We start from the raw sequence: 13570 nt of genomic DNA, 5'->3' as shown, positions 1-13570 counted from the left end.
CTTTCTTCCCCTCCTTGTCTTTATTCTGGAGCGTTACCTCCCTCTGCGGCCAGGCCCTTGTGACGTTCGTTCCCCGGGGGTCGTGCGCACCCGTCAGCCTCCACCGGCCCCCTCGTCCCCGATCTCTGCCCACCCGCCCTGTCAGTCCCGACCTCTCCACCCCTTCCTCCTGCATCTGCAGCCTGTGCGGTTCCGGCTGCACCCGGGAAGGTCTCGAGCCCCCCCCGGAGGTTTGCGCTCCCTGGACCGACCCTCCGGATGTGGGGAAGCAACTAGAAGGTGGTGACAGCTTTGACGAGAGCCATCTGCTAGAGATTGGGGTGAATCAGTGGATCAGGAAGACCCAGGAGGGACACAGGCCTACTGTTAGCGTTGTCTGGCAGTCCTTAGGTCCCAGGATTAAACACCCTAAATTCGCTGCCTCTAAAGGAGGGTACAATAGAAGTGAGACTCGGGTTTTCTTTGCCATCACTCTGGAAACAAACATTGTAAGCACTTGCTGATTCATTAGTCATGGTTTGCCAAGTGAGCTTTCTCCCTTATAATTTGGAACGAGCCTGCCATCCAGTTAGTACATGGAGAGGTTCCAGCTTCCTCGACACCCAGATTAGCCCCCCTGACAGCACTGCTGGGAAGGCCGTTCTTCCGCCTTGCCAGGTTTGCAAACTCACAGTTTAGAAATAACTTACTAGAGAAAAAGCAACGTGTCCTGACTTCTTCCGTGATTTGTGTCGGGGTAAGAAAGGAGTCCTCTCTGTCCGTTAGGGGTAGATGGAGATTTCAAGGTTTTTTCAGGTTTTTGGTGGGGGCAGAGTTTTGACAGAATCCTAAATTGACTGTTTATTTGATCTGTTTTATAGAATTAAATGGCTGCATTTTGACGGTGAACTGGAAGTATTTGATCCTACCAGCTTGTGATTATAAGAGCTACTATTTAGGGCACCTGGGTGGTTGAGCGGTTGAGCATCTGTCTTGGGCTCAGGTCCTGATCTCGGGGTCCTGGGATTGAGTCCCACATTGGGCTTCCTGCTGGCAGGCAGCTTCTCCCTCTGCTTATGACTCTGCCTTTCTCTTTGTCTCTCATGAATAAATGAAAATAAAATAATTTTTTAAAAAGCTAACATTTATAGAGGACTTATAATTTGGGGGTATTGTATTCAATGTTTTATGTTGTGTGATCTTTAAAACAATGCTAAATAAATGTTGTCATCATTAGCCAGGGGTTGGAGATTCAGGGCATCTTAAGGTGGATTGCACTTCTCTGGTGACTATTCCCTATTAAATCTGGGATGACAGAGGCCTAGGGATGACAGGTGGGAAGACACAGCTCCTAAGGCATTAGTTCCTACCAATGGGAGAAGGACAATTATTAGTTCATAAGTAAGGGATTTGAATTTGGTGTCACCTCCAGACCATTCTTAATGGACTAAAAACTGAGAGTGAACATTTAACAGCAACAACAAAAATCACATAAATGATGTAATCTTACATAATATAGTTTCTTGTTAACATACCTACTTTTAGATTTCCTTTGTTGCATTTATAACTGCTACAAAAATGCCACATCTCCATCAACATGAAGAGGAGAAGTTCTTCTTAAATGCCAAAGGACAGAAGGAAACTTTGCCCAGGGTATGGGACTCACCTACCAAACAGCTCTCCGTTGTTGTGCCTTCATACAATGAAGAAAAACGGTGTAAGCCCAATTTCATTTTGGGGATATGGGACCATTGGGAAGAAAAGGAAATTTAAAGTATGAACTTTACTATCTTTGTGAGAACATTAGTAGATGTGGGCTCTGATGAGTGCATAGTTGGTAGTTGTAGTTCATGAGAGCGGAAACAAATGCCAGCTATAAAGAATACGGTCAGCATCATGAAGTCATAGGACTGAAGTGTTCTAGAGAGACATTAAGCTAGTTGTGGACAGAAAACAGGCCTTCTAGTTGGGAAGGGCCACTGGAAGAGGTCCGAGAGGGCTCTGTTAGACTATTCAGACTTTTTCCAATTGTAAACTGAGTAGGGGCTTGGCAAATCATTTTCGAAAACAATTTTTCAGACATGTATTTTTTTTTCTTTAAGTGCCTGTAATGATGGATGAAGCTTTGGGCTATCTGGAAAAGAGACAGGTACCACATTTCTCTTTCAATATGATGTCCCTAGTTAAAACTAGACTAAATCACCAATTTAGAGATCCCAGGCTAGATCTGTTGTGAGAGGCAGTGCCAGGCCTCGAGGTCACTGGGCCTCCTGTGCTCAGCTTGTCCCCTTCCATCACGGGTTAGCATGCAAGCCCAGCACATGACACGCTACCTCCAGACGCACGCAGGTGGGTGAACCCAGAACAAACGGAAAGCAGAAATTTCTTATATACCCTCCCAACCACTTGGTATGCTCTTGCCTGATGATATATTTAAAATTGAGTATGTCTGCAGACTGTGTGGCAACACGATGCTGTTTTTACTTTAGTGACTTTTTAAAACATTTATTTGAAAAAGACTTAGAGTGAAATTGTTTTTCTTTATTATTCAGAGGAGTTCCGCTCATTTATTTTCTCTACTTTCCCTGCATAAATAGAAGAAAAATAGTATATGTCCTTGTTTTGTATCATCAGCTGCTGCTGCTGGAATCTTCTTGGAGAGTTTAAGGAAACAAAATGAGCTTTGTGGCTGGTCCTTTTTTTTTTTTTTTTTTTTTTTTTAGTCTGGGGGGTTTTTTAAATGAGAAAACAGGCTAAAACTCTAACTCGTCCAAGATCATAAGGCTAAAAAATAGTGTGGCCAGATTAGAATTGCACATTGTAACCTCATGGGCTTTTTTTCTCATACATATTTGTATCCTCTCTCATAAGTGCTCAGCACCACAAGCACCTGGCTACTCCACAGATTTGGTGTGGGTGGGCAGCAAGGGGGGAGCAAGAGACTCCCAAAGGGTCGGTGTTTGCCCTCTCCTCCTGTCCCACCACTCTCCTCCTTTTAGTTGTTGGCCTTTTTATTTTATGTGATTTGCATACTTATTTATATTCATGTTAATATGCATCACACTAAAACAATTGTTATTTAAACTCCTTACAGTTTTATCAGAATTCTTGATGCCACTTATGCCAAATTGTGGTGTTTTATTTTTGCTTCTTGCAGAAGCAAGATCCTACGTTCACTTATGAGGTGATAGTAGTTGATGATGGCAGCAAAGACCAGACTTCAAAAGTAAGTAAACTTGCTTTTAGGATTGCTACTAGGTAGAAAAAAAATAGAATAATTTGCAGTTGTTAAGTCTTACTTCCACTCATCAGAGAATGCTAAAGCTGTGTCAGCACCCTCTACTTTACAGTGTGAGTAGCCAAAACAGAAATTTCATCAACGGAAAGCTGGAAAATATACCTGCTGTTTCCTCACTCCTTAAGACCAGGGAAGCTTTGAAGATCACCAAGTCAGGAGAAAACATGCACAACAATTCACCATGGCCACTGGGAACCTTCTTTGCCTATCAATATTTGGTTCCTTTTTCCTAAACACAATTTTTTTTCTTTATGCTCCACCTTGCCTTACAGTTTCTAAAGTAATATGCAAATATAGGATGCTTTCATATCTGGCACTGGGTATCAGATATGTCCTTTAGCATACTTCCATCCAGATTTACCTATGGAAGGTAACAAGTGTTACCTTGTATCATCCTCTCACATTCTTGCGTTCTTAGACCTAAAGCTACTGAGCTGCTAGAAAAAAATAAAAGCTGGTCTGTCAGGAATGCAAACACCAGATGAGAATAATGTCATATTCCCTATGGAAATTAGGGTCCAAAGAAGAAAGTTATTGGGTGCCTGGCTGCCTCAGTCAGCAGAGCATGTGACTCTTGATCTTAGAGTGTGAGTTTAAGCCCCACATTGGGCATGGGGCCTACTTAAAAAAGGGGGGGCGGGGTAGGATGCCTGGTCACTCAGTTGGTTAAGCATCCAGCTCTTGATCTCAGCTCAGGTCTTGATCTCAGGGTTGTGAGTTCAAGCCCCATGTTGGGCTCCACACTGGGTGTGGAACCTACATAAAAATAAAATAAAAAATAAAGAGAGAAAGAGGGTGCTGTTGATGAAGAGAGATAATGTGGAAAAGCAAAGGGTATGGACCATAGTACAGTGGACTGATGACTGAATGCTGAAGAGATGTACACAGCAAATACGTATCACTGTTTCATGGCTTTGAGTATAAATCAAAAAGTACTGGCAGAGATGCCTGGGTGTCTCTGTGGGTTAAGCATCCGACTCGGTTTCAGCTCAGGTCATGATCTCAGGGTCGTGAGATGGAGACCCACATCCGTATATATGCTCAATGGAAAGTCTGCTTCCTCTCTCCCTCTGCTCCTCCCCCTGCTCACGCACTCTCTCTCAAATAATCTTTAACTGATTTTTTTTTTTTAAGATTTTAGTGATTTATTTGACAGAGCGCACAAGCAGGGAGTGCAGCAGAGGGAGAGGGAAAAGCAGGCTCCCCACTGAACCCGGGGATCATGACCTGAGCCAAAGGTAGATGCTTAGTGGACTGAGCCACATAGGCATCCTCAAATAATCTTAAAAAAAAAAAAAAAAAAAAAAAACAAAACAATAATGGCAGTTGAGTGAAAAGATTTGGGGAAAATGGTCTAAGATATGAACAACTCTGGGGAGTAAGATCAGTTGCTGACAAGTAAGCAGATGGCAATCACAAGTGTGTATCTGTCAGCGCATGGATTTTATTTTCTCTAGCGACTCATTAGCTTAAATAAAAGAGTCAGAATAAGACAGAGCCGCTGCCTATTCTGGTTGGGACCTCTACAGCGAAATAAATTGTGATTTCAACTTGGAGGGTCATTGTTGATTCTTGGCACCAGGAATTCAACAACTCTGGACACTAAAAAGTACAGTAAGTATAATCTAGTCACAAGAAGAAGGCAACTGAAATAGCAATATTTAAGTCAAACTTAGAAACCCAGTTTATGTTACTGTCTTGGAATCCAAGTTAATATTATTCTGACTTTTATATAATTTGACAGGTAGCTTTTAAATATTGCCAGAAGTATGGAAGTGACAAGGTACGAGTGATAACACTGGTGAAGAATCGTGGGAAAGGCGGAGCTATTAGGATGGTAATGCATAATTTTGACATTTTTATCTAAAATATAAACATTTTGGGGGATCCCTGGGTGGCTCAGTGGTTTAGTGTCTACCTTCAGCCCAGGGCGTGGTCCTGGAGTCCCTGGATCGAGTCCTGCATCCGGATCGGGCTCCCTGCATGGAGCCTGCTTCTCCCTCTGCCTCTCTCTCTCTCTCTCTGTGTCTTTCATGAATAAATAAATTAAAAAAAAAAAAAACCTTAAAATATGAACATTTTTTAATGACTTCTTTTGCAGACTATAGTACATTTGTATTCTATAGCTGGCTAGTTGAATACTACCCTTTGAAGTTAGTGGTAAATTAGTTTTAATAAGAACTTCATACACTTAGGTATATATAACATCAAATCTTAAAAACTATACCATATTTATAACATACTGGGTAATTCAGGAGAATATGCTTATCTAAATCAAAGTTTAAAATGTTACCATGTGTCTTTGTCTTTGATATAGTCACTGGATAATAAGGTTAAATGATTTTTTTGGCAGTTTATAAAATCTGATGTGGGTCTATCCTTTTTTTTTTTTTTTTTTTTTTTAAATTTATTTATGATAGTCACACAGAGAGAGAGAGAGAGAGGCAGAGACACAGGCAGAGGGAGAAGCAGGCTCCACGCACCGGAAGCCCGACGTGGGATTTGATCCCGGGTCTCCAGGATCGTGCCCTGGGCCAAAGGCAGGCGCTAAACTGTTGCGCCACCCAGGGTTCCCTTGGCAGTTTATAAAGTCTGATGTGGGTCTATCCTGATGAAATTTGTGGTCTACTAGAAAAAATGATTGTACTTCTAAAAAGTACATATGAAGTGCTATAGAAATTCCAAAAGGAATAGATTACTTTCAGAGTCAAGATACTTGGAAGAAAAACCACAAATCAAGATAGTTAATGTGAAAGAAAATACAAAGAGTGCCTTAAATGATTTAGAGGTTTATTTTATGCCCTCCATCCCCCCCCGCCCCACCCCCAATTGAAGAAAGTCTAAGTATTGGCAGCCCAGGCCTTGTTCAGCAATTCCATGGTGTTACCAGAAACCCTGCTGCCTAACTTTGCACTCCTTCTTCCTCATGCATACAGGATGACTCCTGGAGTGTCCGCATTCCAGACAGGAAGGAGCAGGACAGAGGCAGAAGATCTATGCTGGCTGATTTGGCCCCTTTTAGAGAGCTTTCCTAGAAGCTCTACCCAATGACTTACTTAATTAATTAATTAATTAATTCTCATTGGCCAGAATAATGTCACAAGGCCACCCCTATTTCCAAGCGTGGCTGAGAAATGTTTCTTCTAACATTTCCATTCCTGACCTAATCAGAGATCCATTAATAAAAAGGAAGGAAAGAGGGATCCCTGGGTGGCACAGCGGTTTAGCGCCTGCCTTTGTCCCAGGGCGCGATCCTGGAGACCCGGGATCGAATCCCACGTCAGGCTCCCGGTGCATGGAGCCTGCTTCTCCCTCTGCCTGTGTCTCTGTCTCTGTCTCTCTCTCTCTCTCTCTCTCTCTCTCTCTCTCTCTCTGTGACTATCATAAATAAATGAAAATTAAAAAAAAAAAATTTAAAAAAAAAAAAAAAAAAGGAAGGAAAGAATAGATATTGAGTAAGTAACTAGCAGTCTCAGGCCTGTGTTAGCAGACTTAACAGAGTAGAAATCACTGAAGTCAAGCCTCCCACAGTGATGAATACTGGCATCCACTTGGTTATTCCACTCAGTTGGTTATTTTGAGTCAATTAACCACTTCAGCATAATTATCGCATTTAATCCATCCTCATATTGTCTCATGAGTTAGGTCCTATTATTTCAATTACATGGATGAGGGAAGTGATGTTTAGGTAGGTAAAGTAACTTACCCAAGGTCACATGGTTACTAATAATAGGTAGAATGAAGATTTAGATTAGGTTAGTATCTTGAAATCCATGCTCTTAAACGAATCTTGCTGATAGTATGTGGAAAAAGTTGAGAGAAGAGCATGCCAAAGTAAGAAAAGACAGAAGTCAGAACTCTTAGAGTATGTATCGGGAGCAGTGAGTTTGCTCTGACTGGAGCATAGGATATGCAAAAAGGAGAAAAAATAGATGCAGTATCATGATGGCCTTTGAATCCATCCATTCACTTAATTATTCAGCCTAATTTTAGTGCCTACTACTTTATTAGAGATACTTAGATGAAGAATAACTAGAGCACCTAGGTGGCTTAGCCAGTTGAGTGTCCAACTCTTGGTTTTGGCTCAGGTCGTGATCTCATGGGTCTTGAATTGAGACCCACATTAAGCCCCACATGGGGCTCCTCACTCAGCAGGGAGTTGGCTTGAAGATTGCTTTCTCTGGCCCTATCCCCACTTGCATGTGCATATTCTTTCTCTCTTTCTCTCTCTCGCAAATAAATAAATGAAAGGCAGATAACCATCCTGTCCTTAAGGATATCATAGTTTAGTAGTGTTGTAAACGTTGTAATAGAAGTGTATGCAGAATATTGGCACCACCTTCCGTCTGGGAGGAGCAGCAGCAGAGACTTCCCATAAGAGGCAAATTCTCCACTGGATCTTCAAGGAAGACTAGGAATTACCCAGGCAAAAGTTGGGGTAGGGAGCTTGCAGAGGAGGGACATGACCAAAGATAGGAAAGAAAGTGTCACAATGAGGAACTGTTAGTGGTACATGTGGTTGACTTTATAGGGAAAAGGTCAGAGGGTTAGATGGGTTCAGATCCTGAACTTTTAGGTTAGGAACTTTCAGACTTTTGACAGAGTGACAGCAGCCAGTGCAGTAGTATAAGCAAGGTACAGTAAATTATTATTTGGATCATGATGGTGACACAGCAGAAGAGGAGAGGACAAATGTGGAGGGGAAGTGGATTAAAAATGAGGTAGAATTGTATCAGGTGCTCAGGGAGAGGAATAATTTATGGCCTTGGGTGACTGAGAGGAGGAGGATGTCATTTATAGAAGGAATGAAACACTGTAGAAGGAGCTGGTTTGAAAGACAGTATCTTTGGGGAGCCTGGGTGGCTCAAAAAGTTAAATGTCTGCCTCGGGCTCAGGTCGTGATCCCAGGATCCTGGGATCCAGCCCCATGTCAGGCTCCCTGCTCTGTGGTGAGCCTGCTTCTCCCTGTCCTTCTGCCTGCCACTTCCCCTGCTTGTGCACTCTCTCTCTCTCTCTCTGTCAAATAAATAAATAAAATCTTAAATAAAAGACAGTATCTTTAATTGAGGTTGAGCCATATTAAGTTTGAGATACCAACTAGTTGTATCCAGAGTAGCCTGGTAGTGAGTGTGAGTGAATAATCCACGTGCATCAGATGATAGTTGAACCATTAGGTTGGCAAGGAAAAAGGTAGAGAGAAAAAAGACAGCCAGAAACCAAGCTTTGGGCAAATGAAGCACATAAGGAAGAACAGTCCAAGCAGTGAGAGAGGATAGGGTGTGATTGAATGGATAAAGATGGGAGGTATTAACATAGACTGTTTTCAACAAGTTTGGCAGTGAAGTGAAGACCATCATTGGTAGAATGGAGCGCAGTCATTAAAGACCCTCCTTTAAAAATAATAATAAAGTGGCTTAAGTAAGATCAAAAGCGAAAGGCATTTTTCCATAATGCTAAATAGTTAACCTCCAGCTCACCCTCAACATGTATCACTGAAATAATCCTTTGGTTTTTAGGGTTGGGTGGTTTTTTTGTTTGTTTGTTTTTTGTTTTTTGTTTTTTTGTTTGGTTTTTTTTTTTTTTGGCTTTTTGTCTAGATGTTAAATAAAACATTTTTGTTCTGCCTTTTTTACCTGCATTCTAATTGATATGATTTAAAAAATTACAGAAACTAATTAGTGGGTTTATCCCTTAGAATAAATGATTAAAGTTTTGTCTACATTTGTATATATCTTATCTATATTCATACTGTTAAGTGACATCACGAACTGTATTCTCTATCAAACCATACATATATTTATACTTAAGAAACAATGAATTCACTCAAATGGACCATGAATTAAGAGTTGATATATAATTTATTACCATGTAAAATACACACTCGTAGAGCCCGATTTTGCACCAAAGACCAGGGAAAAAGTCAGTTCAATATTGAGAGGCGTAATTTTGCTAAGTATCAGATTCCTCAAATAACATAAAATAGTACTTGGATATATCCACATTTCCCAAATTTTAGTGACATTCCATATTTCCTTATTTAGTAATTATTTTAAACTACTTTAGATTCCAGGGATGCCTGAGTAGCTTAGTCTGTTAAATGTCTGCCTTTGGCTCAAGTCATGATCTCAGGGTCCTGGGATCGAGCCCCACATTGGGCTCTCTGCTCAGCACAGAATCTGCTTCTCCCTCTGCCCCTCCCCCCTGCTCATGCTCGCTCGCTTGCTCTCTCAAATAAATAAATAAATAAAATCTTAAAACTAATTTCCATATAAACAAATACTAAAGATGTATCATCTTAGGATGTGTTTCACAGCAAATTTGTATATGTTTGTGCAACCCACCCATAAATATGTTCTTCAGATGCTGCCCTAAAATAGATACATAGACAATACATATATAATATATATTTTATGGTTTTTGTTCTTATTGATGTAGGATATCTTTTGTTTGTCCAAATCTATTTTCTTAGCATATTTTACAAAGTATTAGTGGTATTATCTCACAGTTTTTAAAATCATTAAATAGGCATTAGATGCATTTGGAAGAATCTTATCAATATAATGGGTTTCCAGGGAACTTTGGTCTCCTTAGGCCATTTCACACCTAATATTAGGTATTAGACTGTCTAACATTAGCTATTTTAAGTAAAGCAAAACAAATTTAACCTTAATTTTAAGTGACTTTCTTTTAATTGAAATGTTTAAATACAGGGTATATTCAGTTCTCGAGGAGAAAAGATCCTTATGGCAGATGCTGATGGAGCCACACAGTTTCCAGATATTGAGAAATTAGAAAAGGGACTGAATGATCTACAGCCTTGGCCTGTGAGTATAAGATATAGATTAAATGATCTTCAATCAAGAAAACAGGTAGTCTTTTTTTTTTTTTTTTTTAAGAAAACAGGTAGTCTTAACATGAAAATGGGATTTACATACAAGTTTAAAAAATTGGTGCTTTTTTGGTGTGAAATTCCTGTACAGAAATTCCTCCACAGAAAAGCTAATCATTTTATTATAAACACTTACTGATGATCTGAGATTTACTTGACAATTATTTATTTAACATTCTAGCTAGCCATCTCTCTCAATTTTCAATCACTTCTACCAGAGTTTTAATGTTTATTATATATATTCAGCTTAGGCTTTTATTTAAAAGCATAGACCGGACCTCCCAAGTAAAGGTGTGAAATGAAACTGGATCACACTATGCTTGTTTTTGATGAAACAAACCCAAGCACCAACCACTCAGAAAAGATTATATGCAACTTCATGCAGTAATTTCAGAAAATGGAGATTGACTTTGACTCAGCATAATGCATTTGAGATTCATCCATACTGCTGTCTTTGTATGAGAGTATGACAGTTTGTTTATTCATTCAATGTTGAAGGGCATTCGGGTTATTTCCAGGATTGGACAATTAGGCATAAAGTCTATATCAACATTTTTCTTTAAAAAAAAAAAAATTTTTTTTTGCTTAAAAAAGTGGAAGTTGAGGAAAGAAAAATCCTGGTGCCATTTCCACTTTTTTTTTTTTTTTTAAGATTTTATTTATTTATTCATGAAAGACACAGAGAGAGAGGCAGAGACACAGGCAGAGGGAGAAACAGGCTCCATGCAGGGAGCCTGATGTGGGACTCGATCATGGGTCTCCAGGATCAGGCCCTGAGCTGAAGGTGGTGCCAAACCGCTGAGCCACCTGGGCTGCCTGCCATTTCCACTTTTTAAAGGCCATTTAGAATAGACAAATTTACCAGATTCTGAGCTCTTTACCAAATAATTCCAACCTGGAGAGAATCAGACTGAGAGAATGAGTAAGCACCATTGGAGAACATTAAATATTACACCTACCTATCATCACATAATATTTCAGAATTTCAACAGAAGCAAGAAAAATTGCTAGAGCTTGCTATTTTCAGGGCTTCAGGCTAAGTTTAGGGCACAGATCCATGTTGATTAAATCTATTCTCAGCGACATGTATCCTTGTATAGGATATGACAAAATCTCACAACAGCAAGGAACCCAAATACCCCAACAAAGCTTTATTGAACTTTAGATGTGCTCCCTCCCTCCCCCAGGTATAATATTCAGGCCTTGAATCTCTAGTTCAGAGAGGACAAACAGGGTCTACAAAAGGTAAAAGTTCAAGTTACCCCTGCTATCCAAAAGTAGAACATTCTCATTCCTAAACCAAATGGCATAAAGCAAAGAAGCAATTGCCATCAATTTACATGGCAAGTTCTTTGAGTGTTCCCAGACCCAAAAAATAACCTCTCTCAGGCTTTTCTGACACCTTAAGACACATCTTGCTAACAGATACACAAAGTAAATCAAGATAAAGCAGACATGGGCAGCCCCGGTGGCCCAGCCGTTTGGCACCGCCCTCGGCCTGGGGTGTGATCCTGGAGATGCGGGATAGAGTCCCACGTTGGGCTCCCTGCATGGAGCCTGCTTCTCCCTCGCCTGTGTCTGCCTCTCTCTCTGTCTCTCATGAATGAATGAATGAATGAATGAATGAATGAATAAATAAATAAATCTTAAAAAAAAAGATAAAGTAGACATGCTTACAAGACACCATTCAAAGCAGTGGCAGCTTGCCGCTGAAATGCTGAGTGTAGTTCTGGGAAGGGAGCTTACCAGGGTGGCTCTCACTGCTCAGTGCACTGCCTGTCTAACAGTTTGCCACAAAGCAAATGTGGAACACTATTTGTGCTTTTTGGTGTTTGTTTTTGTAAAAGCGAAAATCCTCTTTATATCTCTTTCATTTAGCAAGAGCAGGTACTAATGTTGGTCTTTTGTAAAAGCTGTGTGGCCTAACGTGAATTTTTGAAGACTAGGGGATACCTGTATATCAAGGAGAATTCCTTCTACTGTACAAGAGCCACCTGTGTTAGTCACAACAAAACACTGACATGTTACCGTAGAAAAAGAACTGAAGTTTCATACAAAAGAAAGACTCCAAATGAAACCCAATATAATCCAAGAAACAGTATAAAATTGTGTGAAAGTATTTTTGCTGAAGAAATAATGAAGATAATTCAACACAGGCATTTGAAGGAGGGATGACAGAACAATAGAATGGTATTAAAGGAGAAATTACAGAAGCCAAGAAACAAATTGAAGGCCAACATAAGGTCAATGAATAGGACTATCCATGAATGAAATAGTTATTCGTGAATAATTTAGAACTAATTATTGTTAGATTTGTTAAAATAATACCTGTTTATTATAGCAAAAACTGAGCAATAAAAAAACCAAAACACCCAAAAGCAGAAAATTTAATAATTAAAAAAACCTCATCTCCTTCCTAGAAATAATCATATATTTATTTAATTTCATGGCTTTTTACAAGTGTTCCCTTTCTCTTTGTACCACCACCCACCTCTCTTTTCTGTCTAGCAGTTTTTCTTCAAAGACACTAAATGGGGCACCTGGGTGGCTCATTCAGTTCAGCATCTGCCTTTGGCTCAGGTTATGATCCCAGGGTCTTGGGATTAAGCCCCACATCTTGCTCCCTGCTCAATGGAGAGCCTGCTTCTCCTCCCTCGGCCCCACACCCTTGTGCTCATGCACGCACTCTCCCTCTTCATTCCCTCTCAAATAAATAAAATCTTTAAAAAAAAAAAAAAAAGACACTAAATGAATTAACTAATGTAATTCTTAAAAGAATTCTCTCTGAAAATATCCCTTTTACCCGTGCTCTTCAAAGCAGCGACTACCAGGGCACTTTGGTGGTTTAGTGGGTTAAGCGTCTACCTTCAGCTCAGGTCATGATCCCAGGGTCATGGGATCGAGCTCTGTGTCAGGCTCCCTGCTCATCGGGGAGTCTACTTCTCCTTCTCGCTCTTGCTCTCACTCTCTCTCAAATAAATAATCTTTAAAAAAAAAAAAAAAAGTAGCCCTGCCACATAGGGCTATTTAAATTTAAATTAATCAAAATTAAATAAAATTTTAGTTCCTTACTAAATTTTAAATATTCTCGCTGGCCACATTTCAAATGCCTGTGGCTAGTAGCTGTCTTATTGGCTAACACAGATATAAAGCATTTGCATCACCACAAAGGTATGTTGGACATTACTACTTTATATTATATAATATGAAGTTATTATTGGATATGTTACATATTCACTCTTAATAAAAAAATATTTCTTCTTCCACCTCTTAGTGAATCATGATATGCTAAAAGAAAATCTAACTAGTACAATTGTTGGGCTTGATATCCTAGTTCTTCCCAGAGAACCCACAAAGATTATCAATATTTCTTCTGCATTATGCCTCTGTCTGAGGGGATCCAT

The 13570-nt window shown here is 39.9% G+C and overlaps 1 protein-coding gene across 2 annotated transcripts in view; it reads left to right on the top strand.

Annotated features, from left to right (window-relative positions):
* ALG5 (ALG5 dolichyl-phosphate beta-glucosyltransferase) overlaps positions 1-13570 on the top strand; it is a 48030-nt gene that overhangs the window by 324 nt on the left and 34136 nt on the right. The window contains exons 2-6 of one of the 2 annotated variants that reach the window (XM_041767903.1): positions 1525-1696; positions 2082-2128; positions 3137-3205; positions 5022-5114; positions 9988-10101. In XM_041767903.1, the coding sequence (XP_041623837.1) occupies positions 1525-1696; positions 2082-2128; positions 3137-3205; positions 5022-5114; positions 9988-10101 (495 nt within the window). Of the gene's footprint in view, positions 1-1498; positions 1697-2081; positions 2129-3136; positions 3206-5021; positions 5115-9987; positions 10102-13570 lie in introns of both variants that reach the window. The other variant, XM_041767904.1, reaches the window with a different exon arrangement.

The sequence above is a fragment of the Vulpes lagopus genome, chromosome 8, assembly GCF_018345385.1.
Source record: "Vulpes lagopus strain Blue_001 chromosome 8, ASM1834538v1, whole genome shotgun sequence".
Taxonomy (NCBI): domain Eukaryota; kingdom Metazoa; phylum Chordata; class Mammalia; order Carnivora; family Canidae; genus Vulpes; species Vulpes lagopus.
Note: the sequence above shows the minus strand (reverse complement) of the source record. Positions and strands in the feature narration are given on the sequence as shown.